Source organism: Miscanthus floridulus, chromosome 12 (genome assembly GCF_019320115.1).
Source record: "Miscanthus floridulus cultivar M001 chromosome 12, ASM1932011v1, whole genome shotgun sequence".
Classification (NCBI taxonomy): Eukaryota; Viridiplantae; Streptophyta; class Magnoliopsida; order Poales; family Poaceae; genus Miscanthus; species Miscanthus floridulus.
In genome coordinates this window covers 58,239,076-58,262,965 of record NC_089591.1, presented here as the reverse complement: position 1 = coordinate 58,262,965, position 23,890 = coordinate 58,239,076, and the positions used below count along the sequence as shown (strand labels likewise).

The 23,890-nt window shown below is 44.1% G+C and overlaps 1 protein-coding gene across 1 annotated transcript; it reads left to right on the top strand.

The window, feature by feature from the left end:
- Window positions 1–825: 825 nt before the first annotated feature.
- LOC136495951 (uncharacterized) lies at window positions 826–21,048 on the top strand. The gene is made up of 2 exons (XM_066491720.1): window positions 826–967; window positions 20,594–21,048. Exons 1-2 carry the CDS (start codon window positions 826–828, stop codon window positions 21,046–21,048), a joined length of 597 nt encoding a protein of 198 aa, XP_066347817.1.
- The last annotated feature ends 2,842 nt before the right edge of the window (window positions 21,049–23,890 follow it).

The window sequence follows — 23,890 nt, the reverse complement described above, 5'->3', positions numbered from 1 at the left end:
AGCACCAGGAGCCCCGCCTCACAGTGACACGTTCCTAGCTATGTTTGGCACTCCTACCTTACTGTGGAGGGTGCTGAACTCAGTTGGGTATGCTGAGCCACCCAGCTACTTCTAGAGGGAAGTGGCAGCCATGGTATGATGTATAGGTGACCATTCTAGCTCATGCAGACAATCCATAGTGACAGGGTTAGAGTATCGAGTTAGATGGGCAGTCTCCTTGGGAAGGTGCCCAAGTGGTAGCTTTGGAGGCACTGAGTGAGATCTGTCAGGAGTTTGGTGATGAGCTCACCAATGGTCCAGCCAAAACCTTTCCCCGAGTGGATCCGCCGGTGACCTGCTTGGATGTAGCCGGGTGTCAATGCACTGGTAAGAGATCATGATGAGCGAGTAGAGAGCACTAATGCTGATATGAGTGCTATGTTCACCGTCCTAAAGATGTTCTACTCTCACCAAGATAGCTACGTCAGCTGCATGCTAGAGCTCCAATGAGCACATGCCACACAATGCTAGTTGCGAGGGCATGTGCGTAGGCATCGAAGGGCAGCTAGAGAGGCTCAGTGAGAAGCCGATAATGCTATTATAGCTCTAGAAGCTCATCGGGTGTAGTTGGTAAATGTTGTTGTAGAAAGAAATACAGCTAGGGCAGAGTTATAGGACACCCATGCTGAGAGGGACGAGGTCATTCACCTTGCTAAAACTAGGGAGGCAGCTAGAATCTGGACTATGTTTTAGGCTGCTAGGCTAGCAATAGAGTTTGATCATAGAGAGCAGGAACTCATATGCCCGATTGAGGAGCTATAGTTGGATGTTCATCGTCTCAACAACATGGTGAACCCAATTCTTCCTCCAGCACCAGTGGTGGAAGAAGATCCCAATGTATTGATTGCTAAGGATGATGGCATGGAGGTGGAGGCCGAGGATAATCCTGAGGAAGAGGTCGAGCCTTTTGAGGATGACCATGGTGATGGTGTGTCCAACATCGACAGCGACCACCCCGAGGAGTAGCTTAGCTATAGCATCTAGCTAGATGTGTTAGCTCTCTATCTTTGATCTTTTATATAATGAACTCGTAATGTAGGTCTCAATCTCATGATGTACCCCTATGATGTAATCTCAGAACCTTGCATGTTTAATCTATGTTGTTGTTGAACCTTCATAAATGTCCAATTTGTGTGCTGACAATTATTGGCATGTACGGTAATGCATTGCACGATCGCTAAGTAATATAATTGGTGATGCTGTGTTGTGGAAATGAATTATTATGCCTCTATTTTATTGTATGAATGCTAAATTCTCTCCAGTAAATTTAGTTTGGCATACTTAAATAATTCCTCTACAATTTTTCTGGCATCATCAATAATTACTTGTGGTTGCAATTTTATAGATGATGCGCACTCGTAGAGGAGCTGGTGGAGAAGATGCAGGTGGTAGTGGATTCCATGGCAATGGCAATGAGGACATCCCACCACCATCGTATCCCATGCCAGCGGAGATGATGGCCCAACTCATGGAGACCCAATGTTCCATTGGAGAAGTGTTGCACGGTCTCACGCAGAATGTTGGCTATGGACGAGGAAGGGACCAACACCAAGGACCTAAACCTAACTAGTTCAACACTTTTAAGGACTTTCTTGACACAAAGCCTCCTATTTTTAAGGAAGCAGAGGAACCATTGTTGGCAGATGAATGGCTAAATACAATTGAACAGAAGTTCTGTCTCTTAAGGCTCACAGAACACTTGAAGATAGAATATGCATCGCACCAGCTGTAGTTGCCTACAGGCATTCGGTGGAGTCATCATTGATCCACTTTGCCTAAGGATGCTCAAATTACCTAGAACTAGATTAAGGCTACATTTAGGGGACATTATATTTCCTCAGGTCTTATGAGCATGAAACATACAAAATTCATGAGGCTGACACAGGGTACCAAGAGCCTAACTGAGTATCTACATGCCTTGAACAATTTGTTAAGATATGCCACATAGTTTGTTGACACTGATGCAAAGAAGATTGCTAGTTTCAAGAGGGGGCTTAGTCCAAAACTGATGAAAACTCTAGCTAACATCAAATGTGCCACTTTCAATGAGTTTGTTAGTGATGCTCTAACTCAAGAGAACCAAAATAACATCTATTCATCATCTAAGAGTCATAAGAGAGCTTATGAAGCAGGTGTGTCTCAATCAAAAGCTCCTATTGCTGTGATACCTCAGTTTCGTCCACCTGCTCCAAAGTATAGACCACCTCAGAAGAAAGTACAGACTAGTCAGACCTAGAAAGTGTATCGCAAGGCCTTTTTGTTGCCCTACCAAAGGGTAGCACAGGACAAGGAAGCTCCAGCGTTCCACCTAGTAGTATGCCATGCTGGAACTACAACAAGACTGGCCATTGGTTAAAGAATTGCCCCTATCCCAAGAAGAAGAACAACCAGAAGCAGGGTAATCCAAATGCACGTCAGGGACATGTGTACTATACTATCCTAGAAGAGACCCTTCAGGTGAAGTTGTTACTGTGGGTATGTTTCTTGTGAACCAACATCCCAAAGTTGTTTTATTTGATTTTGGAGCTTCACATTCATTTATGTGTCAAATATTTGCATCCAAGCACGATCAAAGGGTAGTTACTATAGATAGGGGTGGTTATTGCATAAGTGCAGCTGGAAATAATATTTCTACCAATCAGATAGTCAGAGATGTGTGCATCTCAATAAGCAACCGAGAGTATACCTCAAATCTTGTAGTATTGCTAGGGTTGGGGATAGATGTAATCTTGGGTATGAAATGGATGAGTGGCCATGGAGTTCTCATTGACACTTCGACTAGAACCATCATGTTGAGAGAACCCTAGAGTAACGATGCTTTCTTAGTGCCACTTCCTAGGAATTTTGATCTCCAAAACTTCATCGGTGCTATTCAGACCATGACCCTCCTTGATATTCTAGTGGTGTGTGAATTTCTAGATGTATTCCCAGATGAATTGCCCGGGTTGCCACCCAACAGGGATGTGGAGTTTAAGATTGAGTTATTGCCGGGTACAACACCCATCTCTCGAAGGCCATATAGAATGCCACCAAATGAGATAGCTAAGCTTAAGGTTCAATTGCAAGGGCTTCTAGAGAAAGGTCTCATTCGTCCTAGCTCATCTCAGTGGGGTTGTCCCACCTTATTTGTGAAGAAGAAAGACAAATCCTTACGGATGTGTGTGGACTACCGACCACTTAATACCGTAACAATCAAGAACAAGTATCCTTTGCCTTGAATTGATATCTTGTTCAATCAATTGTCAAGGGCTAAGGTGTTCTCCAAGATCGATTTGAGATTTGGTTACCATCAGATTAAAATCAGACCAGAAGATATACCTAAATCTGCCTTCTCTACTAGGTATGGTATGTATGAGTATTTGGTCATGTCTTTTGGGCTGACAAATGCTCCTGCATACTTTATATATCTGATGAATTCAGTGTTCATGCCCGAGCTAGATAAGTTCATGGTTGTGTTAATCGATGATATTCTGATCTATTTAGAAAATGAGGAGGATCATGTAGAGCACCTGAGAGTTGTTCTAACCAGACTAAGAGAACATAAGTTGTATGCTAAGTTCAGCAAGTGTGAGTTTTGGCTTCAAAAGGTACCTTTTCTAGGGCACATGTTGTCAAAAAATGGGATCTCCGTAGACCCCTCTAAGGTGCAAGAAGTCATGGATTGGAAGGTCCCGACTTCAGTTCACAAAGTCCAGAGTTTTCTTAGTTTAGCAGGTTACTACCATCGGTTCATTCCAGACTTCTCCAAAATTGTCAAGCCAGTGACAAGATTGCTATAGAAAGATGAGAAGTTTGTATGGACTCCGGAGTGTGAAGCTGATTTTCACACTTTACAGACTTTGTTGACTTTAGCTCCTATTTTGGCACAACCTGATATCGAGAAACCTTTTGATGTGTTTTGTGATGCATCAAATACCAGGTTGGGATGTGTTCTTATGCAGGAAGGCCGAGTCATTGCTTATGCCTCACGTTAGCTGAAGCAGCATGAAGTCAATTACCCAACTCATGACTTGGAATTGGCTGCGGTTGTCCATGCATTAAAAAATTGGAGACACTATTTGCTTGGCAATGTGTGTCATATTTACACAGATCATAAGAGTCTTAAGTATATCTTCACTCAACCCGAATTGAATATGAGACAGAGAAGATGGCTAGAATTGATCAAAGATTACAATTTAGAAGTACATTATCATCCTGGCAAAGCGAATGTTGTTGCAGATGCTTTGAGCAGAAAGTCTCATTATAATTCTCTGTTAGAAGATGGCTTCAATTTGTTACATCTTGCTGTGCTGCATAATATTATGATCAGTTGTTCTCTCGAGAGCAAGATCATAGAGCTTTAGAAGACCGATCCAAGTGTGTTCTACATCAAAAGAAAGATGAAAGAGCAAGAGACTAAGCATTTTAGGATAGATGAGAATGGTATTCTATGGTTTAAAGATAGACTAGTAGTGCCGAAGGATAAGGGACTTAGAAACTAGATCTTAGGAGAGGCTCACTATTCTAAACTATCCATTCATCCGGGTAGTAGCAAAATGTATCAAGACTTGAAGAACCATTTTTGGTGGACCAAAATGAAGAAGGAGATTGCAGCTTATGTTGCTAAATGTGATAATTGTTGCTGAGTTAAGGCTGTTCATTTGAAACCTGCTGGACTGCTTCAACCACTATCTTTTCTAGGTTGGAAGTGGGAAGAAGTTTGCATGGATTTTATTGTTGGACTTCCCCTTACTCATAAGAATTTTGATTCCATATGGGTGATTGTGGATCGCCTAACTAAGTCTACACATTTCATTCTAGTAAAAACCAACTATCGACCGCATGAGTATGCTGAGTTGTATATATCCCACATGGTACGTCTATATGGCATGCTAAGAACCATTGTATCTGACAGAGGGCCTTAGTTCATTGCTCATTTTTTGGAACATTTGCACAAGATGTTAGGCACCAACTTAGTCAGAAGTTCTACCTATCACCCTCAGACCTTCGGAGAAACTAAACATGTAAATCAAATATTGGAAGATATGTTGAGAGCTTGTGTCATCTCTTCAAAAGGATCATAGGAAAATGGCTACCTTTAGCTAAGTTTTAATACAACAATAGTTATCAAGAGAGTATTAAGATGGCTCATTTTGAAGCTTTGTATGGTCGCAAGTATAGAACTCCTTTGAATTGGGTTGAACCCGGAGAAAGGAGATACTATGGTATTGATTTTGTTAAAGAGGCTAAAGAGCAGGTACATATCATTCAATAACATATAGAAGCCACTCAATCAAGGCAGAAAAGCTATGCAGACAAGAGAAGAAGACCCATTGAATTTGAAGTAGGTGATTATGTATACCTAAAAGTGTCACCAATGAAAAGGGTACAATGGTTTGGGATAAAAAGAAAGCTTGCACCTAGATATGTAGGTCCATATCCAATCATTGAGAAAAGCGGAAGAGTGGTCTACAAGATCCAGTTACCTCCAGAAATGAGGGCTATCTTCAATATTTTTCATGTATCCAAATTAAAGAAATGTTTACGTGTTCCAGAAGAAAGAGTGGAGGTTAGAGATATCAAGTTAGAATCGAATCTAGCTTACGAAGAGAAGTTGATGCAAATTATGGATAGCAAGGATAGAGTAACTCAAAACCGTGTGATCAAGTTTCACAAAGTGAAGTGGAATAATCATAGTGAACAAGATGGTACGTGGGAAAGGGAAGATTATTTACACAAGGTTTATCCCTCCTTTTATGAAAAATAGCCGGTCTTTCAAATCTAGGGGTGAGATTTCTATAAGGGGGAGGGGCTATAACACCCTAGGTGTTAAGCATGCATTTGGCATTGGCATTGCATGAGCACAAGCATCATTGATCATTCATGAGCATGAGCATCTCAAATTTTATCTCTATGGTTGCTTATATCACATGTGTTTGTCACTAAATGCTTGACATATGCTAGGGTTTACATATGACCAATGTACAAAATGCTTGTGGGACCCTAGGAGTACCTTTAACATGGAACAACTTTGGTATTCTTGACTTGGACTAAATTGGCCTCTAAGTCAAGGTTATAGTGTAATCTACCATTTTCTAGTTGCGTATTTGACCTAAGTTGAACTATACCCTAGAGACTTTGCATGGTTGTGCACCTTTAAGCAAAGTTGTACTTGACTAGAGTAACAACTTTTATTTTTGGGCCAAGACCTAATTCGGTGCATAGCATGGTCAAAAACAGCTCACAAGTTGCTAAATGCCGTTTTCAAACTTACAAATTTTTCTAAGTCTAAGAACTGATTTACAGTTTCATGTGCCATACTTTGAAGCTTTACAATTTGAAAATCAACTCCAATTAGACCAAGCTCATTTAAGCAAAGTTGGAGTATACATGTAGCTCTACAACTTTTAGTAATGAAGTTTTTGCTAAATCGCCACAGATTAGGAGATATAGGTGGATGAACTCGCGTCGTCAGTCGCCGATCACAGACCTAAACTGGCGGACGCCATGCTGTCAGTGGCTGACCAGCCATAGGCCATGCATGCCATGTGGCAGCCATATGCTGGCATTGGCTTGGCCGGTCAGGCCATAGCGGAGTGAAGATTGAGGCAACCCCGCTGCTCCATTCATTTCCCACTCTCTCGATCTCTCTCACCTTCTCTCTCGCCTGCGCACGTAGCAACACCGCCATCGCCATCGCCGTGATCGCTCGCCGTGCACGCAGCATCGCCACCTAATCCACCTCATCCACATCTGCGCCACCATCTCCTCTACCACCTCAAACCGCACTATAGCCACTTGAGCCTTGGTAAGGCCCCATTTCACCTCGTCGCCACCGTGCCATCACCGAAGCGCCGCCACGCTTTTGGCTCTCCGTGGCCCGCTTGCACAGAAGCACCTCCACTCTCACTCTCCCTCGTCTGGTCTTCGTCAAAGGTCCTAGCATCTAAACCCATCATCCATTTAGACGCTACCACCTGGTTGCGTCGGAATGCGCCGCCGCTCTGCGCGTAGCTGCCATGGCCGCCATGACACTCGAGCTCGTCGTTGTCGAGCTGGCCATCACCTCCATCCTCTCTCACACTCCTTAGGTTGAGTAACCATAGACCTAGCATGTGGCATGATAGAGACCCGCCTCTCACCATCGATTAGTCGGAACGGTGGGAGCACCGCCGTGCTCCATGTGCCGCCGCACGAACATGCACGCGGTCAGAGCTCACCACCGCCTCGTCGGAACCCTAACCCACCCTAGATAGCTTCATTAGGTTACCATGAAGCCATGATGCACCTTGCCTAAGCCCACCGTGGCTAGAGAACACCAGCGTACCGCCACGCTGCCCCCGCAATCCACCATCGCCGCCGGTAAGGGTGCTCCTGTGCATCGCCGGTCCAACAAGGGGTACCACTAGGTGCGGGGGATCACGGGGAATACAATGATGAAGACACTACCGCTAGAGACCTCACCGTCGGTGGGCAATCGCCCTGTCAAATGCCGTCCTCTATTCTATTTCGCTGATGGGTGGGTCCCGTTGACCGTGGGCCCTAGCTGTCAGCTTGTGTATGTTTTGATTTTTTTATTTATTTTCTAGAATTGAATGTATGTTTCAAAAATTCATATCTCAAGCTAGGAGCGTCCAATTTTGGTGAACCAAAATTTGTTGGATTCTTCATGAAGTGTGGTATTTCATAAAAATAAGAAATGCACCATTTCTGGTATTTTTTGGGAGAATAAAATGGAGCTATATAAATGTTTTCAATCTTGTAAAATGCATAACTTGATCTAGAAAAATGATAAAATTGTGATTCTAGTTTTGCTGATCTTGTGTTGACATGCTCTAGCTAAGAAAAATACTTAAGCTACAGTAAGCATGCTTGGAATATGGTCTTTTTATTTAATCTTAAATAATTGCTAGTTTCTAGTGAAAATAAATGAGGTAAAAATACATAACTAATGATCATGCAAATTTTTACATAGTGTTATGGTACTAGGATACATGTAAGAAAAATATGAAATAAGTTGTTTGATACTTTTCACTAGGCTAAACTATTTTTGCTAAAATGAGCCTATGTAACTTGTCATTTTTGTAAAGATGGCTATATTTTTGTTAAAATGACATGAAATTTGTACATTAGACTTCTGGAACATAAGTAGGCTACTGTAATTTTATTAGAATTTATGGTGCACTTAGTGTCCAAATAAATTAATAAATGCATTTCAATAATTTACTTGGGCTTGACCATCATGTTTTCTAGAGTGTATATGATGCCTATGAACTGTTGGTATCATTTATTGTGCCCAAATTTGATTACTTGTATGCAGTGAAATATTAATTGCTCTATAATTCAATTTTAGTGACTATTTGGATAGTTTTGGTTGTGAAGTAAATTGCATGGGTAAAGTAATGTTTTCTATGGATATTGTCAATAACAAAGTTGTAGATAACTTACTTACCTTGCTTGTGTCAAATTTTCATAGTAATAGGCTAAATGGTTTGAGAGTTATAGCTATTAGAAGTTAGTCTCTAGAAATGTTTATTCTCTAGAAATTTCTAAATAGACCTAGGAAGTTTATCTATTTTGACTAGGATAATAGTTGAATCACCTTTTGGTGATTAAATTAAAGTGGTAGGAAATTTAATAAGCTTTCTAGAAAGTCTAAGATCATAGTATTTGGTTGAGTAGAAGTTCAGATATAACAAAAATAAGTAGCTCTTGTTAACAACAAGAAATGACTAAGTCAATTGTAGTTGTTTGTCTGATGTGATGCTTGTGTAGATGCTTAGGCTAATTGAGATTAGTTGTTAGCTACAGGTTCTAGGCCTCTTACTGATGATAAACAACTTTACCATGTGTATAATTGCTATCGTGGAAATAACCATGTGTTGATAAATAAAAAGGAGACCGGATGGGATTGTGATAGAGAAGCACAAGACATGGAGGTCTTGGTGCCTATTTATCCCTGTCTATGTCGGTTAAGGACCAATTCACTGTACATCCTCATGTCATATTGAACGCATGCCTAGCACTTAGTTGGCCGGATAAGTCGTTCCGACCGCAAAGCTGAGTAGCTCAATTCGACCGAGCCTCGGTAAGTGGAAGTGCGCACACTGGAGGCAGTAAGGATATGCGAAGAGCCAATGGCGTGAATCCAAGGGCGGTTCAAGTCCCGATCTTCCTAGCAGATTGGTAGAATCTCTGAGGGTGCGGCGCTGATCGGACCCACGAAGTTGGTTCCCGAATTGTACTAAAGGTGACCTGATGCGACCTTGACGAGGGAAGTATGGGTTTGTGTTAGGAATAATTCCACAGCTAGGTAGGAATCGATTCAAATCGTCGTCTCTCCTAGATAGTGAGAACTTGATTAAGCAGCGGCAACATAGAGTAACTTAACGGATAATTGATGGTTATGATGATGCTCAAATTATTCTTATACTGGATATGGTTACTAATGCTTGTTAGCTTAATCAAGTGATTGCTATAGTATAGGTGCTAATCTAGAGATGCTTAATTGAATAGGTATCCAAATTGATGCTAGAGGTATTAAATCTTCAAGTTATGTTACTTAAGCTTTTATGCAAAATGTTGTCAAGCTAACGCCACCGATAAAGCCTTGTATACTCCTTGGTGTCATATTATTTTTAGTTTATGATGGGTAAGTCTAGTTGAGTACATGCTCGTACTTAGGGTTTATTCCCCCTTATTGCAGATGACATGATGTACCATGGGTACTGTAAGAACTGCCTTTGTCCACCCACTCTTTTCTCTACTCACGTGCTTGAAGCTATCCTGTTCGGTCAAGGTGATGGATCGCAGGAAGTGCCCATGGGAGGAATCACCGGAGGTTGATGGGCCGCCATTGCATTTTTGCTCTTTCCAGCAAGATCAAGGGCAAGTGACTTCAAATCATTTTAGGGTTCAAATTTGCCTGTGCTGACTGCTTGTGCTTTCAGGGTTGTCTCCCCTATGGCAACATCAGAGATTAGGGATCCTCCCGATGCCGCCCGCTCCTTATCTATTCCACCTCTGGGGCCGACAGTCCCCTTCCTTTTCCATTTCTACCAGGTGGCGAGGAATATGGTACTTCATGCTTGAAAGGGATGAGGCTCACTGGTTATACTCGAACTCTAGCTATGAGATGGTTTAGCTGAAGGCTTGCCTAGAGGGTCTCCAGGCGGCTCTCTCAGCCATCAAAGAGGAAATTGTCGAGGTGCGAGCATCAACCACTGCTGCCCAGGTGCGAGCAAGCGGTATGTTCTCTACTATCGCTAACTCTTGCTGTCGGGTTTTTGTCCTTGGATTTTAAAGGGATCCGTTTGGTTATAGTTTTGGAGGGGCAGCTCATAGTGTCCTGTCATGAGGTAGAGGAGGCTCATCATTGAGGAGGCCTCATAAACGAGGATTGCCATCGAGGCATGGTTCTCGATGCCTAGTAGGGGTGGGTGCTTGTGGATGACCTCATTGCTGTCGCGAAGACCGCCGCGGTGATTGTGAATATGGAGGATATTGTTGGTATTTATTAACTTGTCACTTGTTTAATAGCCACCTATTATAAACCTATATCTCCTAACATTACTTTACTAGGTTGTCATCCCTAGTGATGATGCTAGAGATGCTTGTTGGTACAACATAGCATTACTATTAGAATTATACAAAGTAGTTCTTTATTAATTTATGTGACTAGGAAGAATATATAAATATATGAATGAAAAGATCTGCAAGTCAAAGCATATATTGATTAGTGCAATTACACCTAGTAGTCATGGCTAAGGTTCTTTATATCTACACATAAGGGATATTACTAAGGAAGATTAAGAATAGAGCTTGTTCTTCCATTGTAATGGGACCCTACTTGCACCTATATTTGGGGAGTGGAATACAAAGGACTAAACGGTAGTGTCACATCTGCGATCAACCACATGACCTAGAATATAGGGTGTATCCGTAGGTAAAGAACATATAAGCACCATGCTTACACAATGTCGACCACCCACCCTGTGTACTTTAGAGTGAGCGCTATATGAACTTATGCATAAACATAATGATAAACTAGCTATACTAAGTATATAATCAAAGTAGACGTTGAACATTATAACGAAGAACATGAATAAGACGAATACTAATATTGTCATAACAATTGTAACTAGCATATAAAAATAATGGAGGTACAAAAGAGTGTGGGTATATGGATTATACCAAACCACTGTCTTGACATGATTGGGAATCCAAGCGAAGCCTTCTTGCCTCCCTCTAGACCTAGCCTAACTAGCTATGCCCTAGAATATGGTGGAGCTTTGAGAATGATTAGGGTTTCTGTCTTCTCAAATGACTTATGCAATATATGCCTCAGGGGGGGTGGCAGGAGTTGGTATATATAGGCTAGAGCATCCAATGTGAGCCCTTAGATCAAACCGACTTAAAGGATGGCATAGATGCAACCTAGGAGGCGGTGGAGAACCGACATAACAATGGGGGGCTGATAGATGGGCCCCAGGGGCCGGCCGACCTGCTCGGCCCCACCTAGCAATGTCTTTCCATCCACTTCGATGTGGAGTCCTCTCGAGTCTTCTAGAACCTTCTGGTGTCCTTTTCGTTGTGGATAAGCACAATTAAATCTGACATCTTGGTCCACCTTGATGGTTTTTTGGATAAATCCTGCAGAAAATACAGATTCATCAAAACTTGTGGAATTTGTTAGTTTAAACCCCTAGACCTTTGTTGGTGATTATATTTTTGCCCTTATACATGTTATATTGATGGTTTATAATGGTTATTAACTACCGTCAACAGATACTCTCCGTGCTTGTGGTTAGGTCCCCTAGGTTGTGTTGGGTGTTCAGGCCTACAAACTTATGTGCATTGCCGCTGGGTGAGGTTTGGAGGATTGAGTCGCTTGTGCGCATGACCTACCGATAATCTTCTTGCTAGTTTCCCATCTCCCATGTTTGCGCTGGTGTGAGGCTCTCATATTTTCCTAGTCCGGCGTGGGCAGACGTGTGATCTCCACTTGGGGATCGGTTTCTCATAACTTGTTGGTGCAGGCTAGAGGTCACATGTTGAGCCGTGTATCTACTGTGCTATGGGGCACAGGCGGTGAGGGCACATGGGAGGCAAGTGTGGCTTCATGTAGTGGAGCTTAGGCTTTATGATGCAATGATGTAATGCAGTCATAAAACTTTTTATCTTCCTTTTCTAAATGCAATGCTAATACAAAAAATGAATATGCTAAAGTGAAAAACGAATTCATGCAATACTAAAAAGTAAATATGGGTAACTACTGATGTTACCTCATGGCCAGGGTTGGGATTTTTAAGTCCTTAGGACAGGACTTGGCTAGATAAAAGTTCTTCACTCTTCGGGTGCATCATCCGGTCTCAATGATGGAGACCCAAATGGCTGCACATCTTGTGATGATGTCTCTAATGGTGATGTCACCTTCTCTTTCCATACCTGCTTGATCTGTGGGCTTGACTTAGGTCGAGTAGGTTCATCTTTCACAACTTCTTCAGGTTCTTCATCTTCTTTCCATTCATTCTTTGGAGGTTGATTCTTCTAGTGTTGGGATGATCAACGTCTCCTCCTAGAGCTAGTCTTCTTAGGCTGTTCATAAGTGGTATAACTATTGAAATAACATCATACCTTTTCTCTAGGTAATTGGAAGTGGACTTGTCTAGATCCGACGTATATGATTGTGTTGGTTGTGTTGAGGAACAGTCTTCCCAATATAATAGGTGTATCATCTTCTTCACCCATGTCTAGATCCATGAAGTCGGTAGGGGCAAACTGATCATGTATTCTTATCATGACATCTTTTGCTATTACTTCCGAAAATCGGATTGATTGGTCCGCCATCTATAATTGCGTATATGTAGGAAACAAAGGTTCATCATTGAATAAATATTCATATAATACCTTAGACATTATATTGACACCTGACCCAATGTCACAGAAGGTCTTGTGAAAAATTCTATCCAATGGTACACTCGATCGTGGGTACGCCTGGGTCATCCTTCTTAGCAAAGAATGGTGAAGTGAGAAGGTGGTCGTACTCTGATCAAAGTGTGTTGATCATGTTAACTGATTCTTCTTGAGGATACCTGACCTTGTTCTTCCTCCTCCTGTTGTTCTTCATCTTTGTCACTGTTGTCTCTTTGGACAGGTATGGCATCTATGGATGTCCAGGAGATTGCTGGATGCGGTTCTTGAAAGAAAACTTCTCCTTCCTATCCTTGAATGTGAAGCAGATCTTAGCACTATCCACGTAGATGATGGCTTTTGCGGTGCTTAGGAATGGTCGGCCAAAATAATGGGTGCCCTTACATCTCCACCTATTTCAAAAACCACAAAGTCTATGGGAACATATGATTGTCCCACTCGAACAATGGCATCTTCAAGAACTCTCTTGGGTAACAAAGTGACTGATCTACAAGATGCAAATGCATGTTTGTGTACAACAAAGTTTCTCCATTAATTTAATCATAAATTACCGTAGGCATGATGTTGACACTTGCTCCAATGTCACAGATAGCTTCTTGAAAAATGTGAGATCCAATGGCGATGGGGATAATAGGTCTCCTTGGATCGCTCTTCTTTTCTGGCAAGGTATAGTCTATCCACTGTCCCGTCGATGGTTGTATATAATAATATGCTGCATTGTGAATATCGACAAGATTTATAGTTTCTAGATCTTTCTGTTGCCCTAGAATCTTACCTTTATCAGATGGAGGAACAACAACTGCCAGCTAAGCTATTTGTGATTCTACCATTTTATTAAAGCTATGTTGGTTCTTAATGGGAGAAGCAAAGCTATCCATTCTATTATTTATGTTCTCTGTGGATAAGCACAATTAAATCTGACATCTTGATCCACCTTGATGGTTTTCTAGATAAACCCTACAGAAAATACAGATTCACCAAAACTTATGGAATTTGTTAGTTTAAACCCCTTGACCTTCGTTGGTGATTATATTTATGCCCTTATGCATGTTATATTAATGGTTTATAATGGTTGTTAACTACCATCAACAAACTCCCCCAAGCTTAACCTTTGTTATTCCCTAGCAAAGCTAAACTTAGTAAATGGATTAGGAGTTGTGTCGATTCTTTCACTCCTCACGAGTACACATGCGTTCAAATAAGAATTCTCCTCCGGATTGAAATAAACCGATCTAACTTTCAAACTTACCCATGTTACCTTCAACCATAGGACTTCATAGCCTTCACTTGGGTCTTGAGCAATTGAAAGACAAAATGATGAAGTCAAGCACTATGTCTCAAGTTCTTTGCTCAACCATTATTCTGGAGTTTTTTTATACATTTCTATAATAAAACTCAGAGCTTCCTTTGTATGACACTCTCAAGTCTCTCAAAATATGTGGTATTTGTGGATCCTCACCAAGGCAATAGTGGTGTTATGCCTTCCTCTTTGCTACAACTAAAGCCTATGTGGAGATCATAGGAGTGGAAAAAACATGAAAGGACATACTTGCAATACATATATTATAAAGTCAAACATCGGATCTAAAGAGAGTCGAGTCATACAATTAACTTAAGATGTGCATGTGTGTGGATGTATGGTGGAAATATTTGGTGGCTAACCTAATTCTACTATGCTCCTTGAAAACATATCTCTCCTTTAAAACTTAAAAACAACTTTGCAAGAAAACGTAAGCTATCTTATTCATCTTTTCTTCTTCTTTTCTGGGCAGGCATCTAAGTACCCATTGTTTTAAATATCTTGGACACTTGTCCATTTTTTCTCATCTTTCTTTTTTTTATTAATAACTTTTGCATAGCCACATGCTTCTTTTCTGCAACAGAACTTTTGAGAGATAGCAACAAGAACTTTAGAGCATTTATTTGGTGGATATCCTATCAAGAATATTTTTGGTGTTTACTCTCAGTGTAGGAGTAAAACATTTTTAGGTGGATCTAGATAGAATGGCATGTTGTTGTGCCTACCCCTAGTGTAGGAGTAGTGCATATTTGGGTGGTGTGCATGTGATCTTATTTTTAGGAGCATGACAAACCTCTCATAAGGGTTAACAAAGCTTGACTAAACTCAATGCAATGCAAGCAGCATATATGAGTGGAAGTTTTTCTAATCTAAATATCATATATGACTTTGGTAGGAACTCAAGCTTTGTCATATAGGAGCTCATCATGTAGGATTTTTATGTTTTTCAAAAGATAAATCTTCAGAACATTAGTGTCACTTGGAACATGATAAACAACAGCTTGGACCTTCTTATATCATATCCGTCAATTACCTAGACTTAGATCAAGCATATGCTACCCATGAGTTTCAAGTTCAGAGTAAATTCTTATATCAAAATAGTCGTATCCAAAACTCAGGAGAATTCAAGGCTAAAAACTAGGTACTTGAAAGGAATTACGATAGAGCAACTATTCATCATTTCCATTGCAAGAGATTATCCTCAGAATTCATTTATTTTATTTAGCTCTTAAAAATCAAACTTAAAGAAAACTTAACACACCTTTTATTTTGTTTTCAAAATTTAAGATCACACCTTAATATATATATATATATAACTAGCTAATATAATTTTTTATTTTGCTTTTAGTTTATTATGCATCTTTTTATTTCTTTAGCAAATATGAAGCAAACTTGAAAATAGAAAAACCAAAAGGGTAAGAAATGCTTAGCTAGGTACATGGGGGATGCTCCTTCCCCAAGCTGGGTGTTATCGTGGTCTTTCTTAGAGTGAGTCTACCAGCAAAAGTCTTTCTCATCCATCCAGAAGTTGTGTTCCTCATGTAGCGACAGTTCTAGAAAATGTACTTTGGATGGATGGCTTTACTCTTGATCATCCTACAAAATACTCTAACAAGAACAATAAAACTCATGGCACAGATTAGGATAAGGGGTTAGCGGTCAACCATTTAGAGATTTGTTGTCGTTGGGGTTTAGATAGATCTCCTAATTAGCAAAGTTATAGCAGGATGTCTATTTAATATTTTTTTTGGATTTTCTTATTTATATAATGTAGAAACTAAATATGTATGCATTGTATATATTATTATTTTTATTATTTTTATGCCACCACAGTGAATACTCTCTTGGACTTTTACACACCAAGAAAAATTTTCACATGAAACTTAGGCTTTATGATGCAATGATGTAATGCAGTCATGAAACTTTTCATCTTCCTTTTCTAAATGCAATGCTAATACATAAAAATGAATATGCTAAAGTGAAAAGTAATTCATGCAATACTAAAAAGTAAATATAGATAACTACGGATGTTACCTCATGGCCAGGATTGGGATTTTTAAGTCCTCCGAACAGGACTTGGCTAGAGAAAAGTTCTTCACTCTTCGGGTGCATCATCCGATCTCAACGATGGAGACCTAGATGGTTGCACCTCTTGTGATGGTGTCTCTGATGGTGATGTCAGCTTCTCTTTCCATACCTGCTTGATCTATGGGCTTGACTTAGGTGGAGTTTGTTCATCTTTGACAACTTCTTTAGGTTCTTCATCTTCTTTCCATTCATTCTTTGGAGGTTGATTCTTCTAGTGTTGGGATGATCGATGTCTCCTCCTAGAGAGGGTCTTCTTGGGTTGTTTATAAGTGGTATAACTATTGAAATAACAACATACCTGTCAGGTTCATAAACCCAGGGTCTCTCATGGACTTGCTTCCCAGCAAAAGCTTGGCCCAACAGACAACATTGCGAACGACACGCAACTCCTAGGCTAGCCCAAAAACCTAACGACATGCCAGAAAGGTGATCCAATCTTCTACCGGAAGGCCTGGCCAAGAAGGAACGATGCTCGCCTCTGACTTTGGCCCACCTCTCTGACCGAAAGGCCTAGCCAAGGAAAGAGCAATGCTCGCTTCGGACTCTAGCCCGCCTCTCCAACCGGAAGGAAAGGACAATGCTCGCTTTTGACTCTGGCCACCTCTCTGACCGGAAGGCCTAGCCAAGAAGGAACGGTGTTCACTTCCGACTCCAACCCGCTTCTCCGACCAGGGATGCACCGAACCTCTACTTACAGCTCCCCTTCGACTGGCATAGTTAGAGCTGACTGGTACCAACCAACCGGGGACACCCGCTCGGTGAGGACCCAAGAAACAGGCAGAGCAAATAAGGCAGGGCACTCAAGTCAACCGTAATACCAAAGGCTATACCTTGTACACCTGTAGGACAGTACCAACATGGCATGTCAGAAGGGTGCTCTGCCACCTTCTAGGCATGTTAGAACCCAAGCAGTGTTGTGGGTGCCGATGTTTGCCCTACAGTGTTGTGGGCGCCATCGATTCTCATACCAGGCGAACACGGTAAAACCCCCCACCTACCTTTAGGCATCAATAGTGTTGTGGGCACCATCATTTGCCATACATGGTGAATACGGTAAACCACCCACATGCATCTGACATAAACAGTGTTGTGGGCTCCTACAATCATCCTGTACCCGACGGCGGGTGCAACAAGACTTAGTAGCATATGTACACTCTGCCTCTCTCACTTGTAATGCCATCCTCTTCATCTATAAAAAGGGATGCGCTCTCTCCCAATGAGGATGATTCGACCACCAAGATGATTGATTCACAGAGTCAAACAACCTATGACTCGAACGATTCCAACAGAGCACATGCTCAAATACTTAGTGCACATAGGAGCTTCCATCTCTCTCGGTCCTTCGGTCTAGAGTCTGATCGGACCTCTTGCACCCCCATCTTACTCCCTCTCATTTGTAACCCCATAGCAAACTTCAAGCACCTGGGCTCAAGAATAAAGTCACCGACCGACTCAAACTGGACGTTGGGCACATTGCCTGAACAAGTATAAACCCTATGTCATTGAGTGCTAGACCACATCCAATCACAACGTACGGCAAAACTACAAATATTTACGTATTGGTTACTTTCTGCACCAATAGTTGGCGCCGTCCGTGGGGAAGACGTTGTACGTTCACGCTTTTCATCATCAGATGGCCCATCTTTCCGCCGTCTTTGACACGGCGGGCTCAAGCGATACAACTCACTTTAGCTCGCTGGAATTTCCCACGCTCCCACCTATTGGGATGTGGGTTCTGCCCATCTTCAAGTCATTCTAGGCCTTCCTCTTTGGAAGCCTGTACTTTGTCGTCGACCGACTCGGTGTGCTTTGCCTTCGTGAGAAGGTGCTTGTTTTGGTGCCCGTCGGAGGGGTGCCCTCCGTTAGCTCTGGGCCACCCGGTGACCTCAATGATGAGGCACCTATGCTTCGCTCTGAGCCCGCGCTGGGCTCAAACCCAATTGTGAGTAATGTATGCTTTGTTATTTACTCGCTATTTACTATCTTTTGCCGGTTCTCCAGAGGGACCATGCTGTCCCTGCCACGACCGCCATGCAACCAGTTCCCCTATGGCCTCATGTCCCCCATAGATGTGTATGCCTGGGGGCTCTAAAGGATGCTGGCACCACCCCCTCTCACATATGAATTTGTGGGTATGGCGGGCTACGCTCCTGCCTTCTTTCATGACCTCATGGATGATGATGTTGAGAGCGACGGCTCTAGCATCGGTGATGTCATGGCACCCCACCACCCTCTATCCTAGGAGTGCACTATGGCGGATGCTCTAGGACAGCCATTGGTGGTAGTGGAGTCTCTACAGACCCACACCCCTCTAGACCCTCGTGCGGAGGCCCTCATGTGTGCATGGGAGCACAACGAGGAGCTACGACAAAGGTGGCAGAACCAGTCGCCACCTTCACCGATGCGCTCGGCACACCACGATGCGCCTCGTGCATGTAACCCAATGAGCGGCACCTGGGGTCATGCCCGCTAGGTTTAGCGCAACATCATTGATGGGGGAACAATCCCCCACAATTCGCTCGGGCTGGTCAGAGCATCACCATGGCGGTGATGCTTCTGTGTGGCCTCCCTGAGCCTATCGATCCTTAGGAGCAGGCAGTCCACTAGAACCTTTGGGCGCTAGTGGAGACCATCGCCGTTCAACAGGCGAAGAGCTCCATGTCGCAACATCAACTCATGGCCTCTCTCCCCACCAGGGGATGGGGACGCACTAGATCCATCGCTCCATCTGCTCGCTGCTACAGACACTAGGCATGGAATAGGAGGCTGTAGTTACACCATGGCCTGACCTGGTGCCCGTTCCACACCGACCACCCATACATGAATGCCTCAGGCTGAACCGAGACGCTCGTAGCATCATCAGCAATCGGCGTTGGGCCCGGCATGATGATGAAATACATCGAGTGGTGGTGAGAGCAGGCGACATGAGCTCTGGCCAAACCATCGAGGGGAGTGGTGAAATGCACCCTAGGCGCGGTCACTGACCCAACAACTAGAGTCCTAGCCCGGATGGCCTAGGACCATGGGCCTTTGGCCGGCGCATCCAGAGAGCTCCATTTCTATAGCGCTTCCGGCCACCTACCAACATCGCCAAGTATACTGGGGAGACAAATCTCGGTATATGGCTCGAAGACTTTTGACTTGCCTGCCGAGCTGGAGGAGTGGATGATGACCACTTCATAATTCAGTAGCTCCCCATGTTCGAGTGTGGCTCGAATTCCTCTTGCATGATAGCATCCGCGACTGGGTGGATCTCAAGAGGGTCTTTGTCAGTAACTTCCAGGGGACGTATGTCTACCCTGGGAACTCCTAGGACCTCAAGAGCTCCCAGTAGGAGCCCAACGAGTCCCTATGGGATTACATCCATAGGTTCTCAAAGCGGTGCCACTCCCTTCCTGATGTCGTCGATGAAGACATCATCAGCGCGTTCCTCTTTGGGACAACCCATGAGTCTTTGATTCACAAGCTTGTCTGCCTGAAGCCCTGGACCACCCATGACCTGCTCGACGTCGCTACAAACCATGCCTCCAATGAGGAGGCGATTGGAGTGGTCTTCAACGGAGGCCAGGACAAGGGCAAGGCCAAATGCGAGGACCAAGACGAGGGCCCATCCACATAGAGGGGCAAAAAGAATAAGAAGGATCGGCACTGATCGACCAACTCTACATTGGTTGCCGCAGCTAATCATGTGGGCAAGTAGCCCTAGCAGGGCAAGCCTAACCACTTTGACAAGCTCATGGATAGCCCATGCACCAACCACGGTTACCCCCATCAATCACCTCTACATGTGCTGCGAGCTCCTCAAGGGCTTCCTACGATAGGTCAGCGGGCCAAAAGAAGGCAAGGGCAAGGAGGCAGTGGCCAAAAAGGAGGCGTGATAGGCAAGGATGGGGATAGCTTTTCTGACCCCGAGGAATGCATCATGATCTTTGGGGGAGCTGATGCTACCTACTCCAAGCACCAGCACAAAGTGCGCAACTGAGAGGCATGCGTTGTCGAGATGGCTACCCCTCCTTCCTTCGTTGGTCAGAATCTTCGATCACTTTTGATCAGAGGGACCATCCATCCCACGTCGCCAGACCAGGTTGCTACCCACTCATCGTGACCCCATTGTCCGCAAGAAGCACCTCACCAAGGTGCTAATGGATAGAGGCAGTGGCCTCAACATCCTCTACGTCGACACCCTCAATGCCATGCACATCCCCTAGTCAGAGCTCCATCCGGCAAGCTCTCCCTTCCATGGTGTGATCCCAGGAGTGCAGGTGTACCCGCTCACGCAGATTGACCTACCCGTCACATTTGGCAATCGAGCTAACTTCCGCTCGGAGGTGCTTACCTTCGAGGTGGTGGACTTCCCGGGGTCTTACCACACCATCTTGGGGCAGCCATGCTATGCCAAGTTCATGGCGATCCCCAACTACACCTACCTAAAGTTGAAGATGTCGGGACCAAACGATGTCATCACTGTAGGTAGCACCTTTTCGCATGCCTTCACGTGCGACCACAAGCATTACGAGCTTGCCACTACCGTCATCAACTCTTTTGAGTTCCTAAGGCTCGGAGAGTTGTTGACCCCAGCAGTCCTGGACTACAACAAGCCAACCTCCTCGGCTGCCTTCTGCCCACTTGAGGAGACCAAGGCAGTGGGGATCGACCCCACCGACCCAACCAAGATGGTGCGGATCAAGACCCAGCTCCCGACCAAATAGGAATGTGAGCTCACCGACTTTCTAAGCGTCAACCACGATGTCTTCGCATGGAAACCTTTCGACATGCCAGGCATACCATAGGAGGTCACCGAGCATGCACTATGCCTCATCCCAAGCTCGAAGCCCGCCAAGCAACGCCTGCATCGCTTTGACGATGAGAGGCGTAGGGCCATAGGCGAGGAGGTGGTCAAACTTCTGGCAACCGGATTCATCAAAGAGGTATACCACTCCGACTGGCTTACCAATCCTGTTCTTGTTAAAAAGAAGACTAAGAAATGGAGAATGTGCGTTGATTATACTGGCCTCAACAAGGCATGTCCAAAGGACCACTTTCCTTTACCATGCATAGACCAGATAGTTGACTCCACCTTAGGATGTGAAATCCTCTCCTTTCTAGATGCCTACTCAGGCTATCTCTAGATCACGATGAAAGAGTTCGACCAGCTCACGACCTCGTTCATCACCCCGTATGGTTCGTACTGTTATGTAACCATGCCTTTTGGTCTTAAGAACGCTGGCACCACCTACCAAAGGTGCATGCAGCAATGCTTCACCGATCAAATCGACCCGCTCGATCAGCCTGATCAAGCCGAGCGGCCAAAACCAACAATCGCCATCTACGTTGATGACATATAGTAGTCAAAACGGCTCAAGCTTGCGACTTGATCGCAAACTTGGCCGCGACGTTCGTGAACCTCCGAAGGTTCAACATCAAATTGAATCCTAAAAAATATATTTTTGGGTTTCCGAAGGGGAAGCTGCTTGGACACATCGTGTCCAAACACAACATTGAGGCCAACCCCCAAAAAATCATAGCCATCTCCAACATGGGCCCTATACGCAATGTCAAGGGCATACAGAGGCTCACCGGCTATTTGGTCATCCTCAGCCAATTCATCTCCCGGCTCAGCAAATGGTGGATGCCTCTCTATAAGCTACTCAAAAAGACAGACATGTCCGTCTAGACTGAGGAAGCACAATAGGCTTTGGAGAGCCTCAAAGCATCACTAACGTTAGCCCCAATCCGTGTCGCTCTCGAACGGGGAGAACCCCTCCTCCTCTACGTCATGGCAAACAACCACATGGTGAGCGCCGCCCTAGTCGTCAAAAGGGAGGAGCTATATACTTTGTCAGGGAAGTACTCATTGACCCCAAGGTCTGGTACCCCCAAGTTGAATGGGAGTAGGCTCCGCTACACCGTCTGCCTCCATTTTTTAGCCTCAAGCAACATGGCAGAATACAAGGCCATCATCAACGGACTGTGCATCGCCATCGAGCTCGGCGCTACACTACTCTACGTTCGTGACGACTCAAAGCTGGTCGTCAACCAAGTCATGAAGGAGTCCTCCTGCAAAAGCTCATTCATGGAAGCATACTGCCAAGAGGTGCGCAAGCTCGAGGACAAATTCCAAGGGATCGAGTTGCATCATGTCCCCTAAAAGGACAATGATGCTGCTGATTTTCTCGCAAAATTGGCTACCAGGCAGGATCCGTCTCCGAGCGGGGTCTTCATCAACAACCTCCACGAGCTATCTGCCCACATCCTAGATGGTATGATCTAGACACACCCCGATGCCAACCTAGCGCTCGGGGGCTCCAACCCTAGTGTCTCCGTGATGATGTCACCCACCGACATCGCCGTGTTGGCACTCGATCAAGCCAATTAGCGAGCACCGCTACTCGCCTATCTCCTGGAGGAGGTTCTCCCACCAAAGAAGACTAAAGCATGATGAATTGCTCGACATGCCAAGACATTCATCACAATTAGGAACAAACTCTACAACGGGAGTGCTCATGAGGTGCGTCTAAAAGGTCCTAATGGCTAGAGGGAGGGTGAATAGCCTAATAAAAATTTCTACAACAACACTTAACAAAAGGTTAGACAATTATGAGGTGAAGCAAGTGTTGCGCTAGCCTACTCAAAATGCAAGCCACATACCATAATTCTAGTTTAGATAGTGTCGATTCATACAAGAGGTATGACACTACCCTATGTTAGTGTGCTCTCAAAGGCTAACTAAAGAGCCACACCAACCAACCAAGCAAGCTCTCACAACTAGTTACACTAAAGAGCTTGTCAACTAGCTTGCGATAATGTAAAGAGAGTGATCAAGATAGTTATACCATAGTGTAGAGGAGTGAACCAATCAATCACAAGGATGAATAACAATGAAGACCAATCACCTCGGAATCAAAGGATGAACACAATGATTTTTACCGAGGTTTACTTGCTTGCCGGCAAGCTACTCCTCGTTGTGGCAATTCACTCACTTGGAGGTTCACGCGCTAATTGGCTTCACACGCCAAACCCTCAATAGGGTGCCGCACAACCAACACAAGATAAGCATCACACAAGCCACGAGCAATTCACTAGAGTACCTTTTAGCGCTCCGCCGAGGAAAGGTCAAGAACCCATCACAATCACCACGATCGGAGCCGGAGACAATCACCACCCTCCGCTCAACGATCCTCGCTGCTCTAAGCCGTCTAGGTGGCGGCAACCATCAAGAGTAACAAGCAAAATCTGCAGCAAAACACGAACACCAAGTGCCTCTAGATGCAATCACTCAAGCAATGCACTTGGATTCACTCCCAATCTCACTATGATGATGAATCAATGATGGAGATGAGTGGGAGGACTTTGGCTAGGCTCACAAGGTTGCTATGTCAACGAAAATGGCCAAAGATATGAGTGATAGCTGGCCATGGGGCTTAAATAGAAGCCCCCACGAAATAGAGCCGTTGTACCCCTTCACTGGGCACACTGCGCTCTGACCGGATGCTCCGGTCCAACTGACCAGACGCCAGCCCTCAGCGTCCGGTCGCCTGATGGACGCCACGT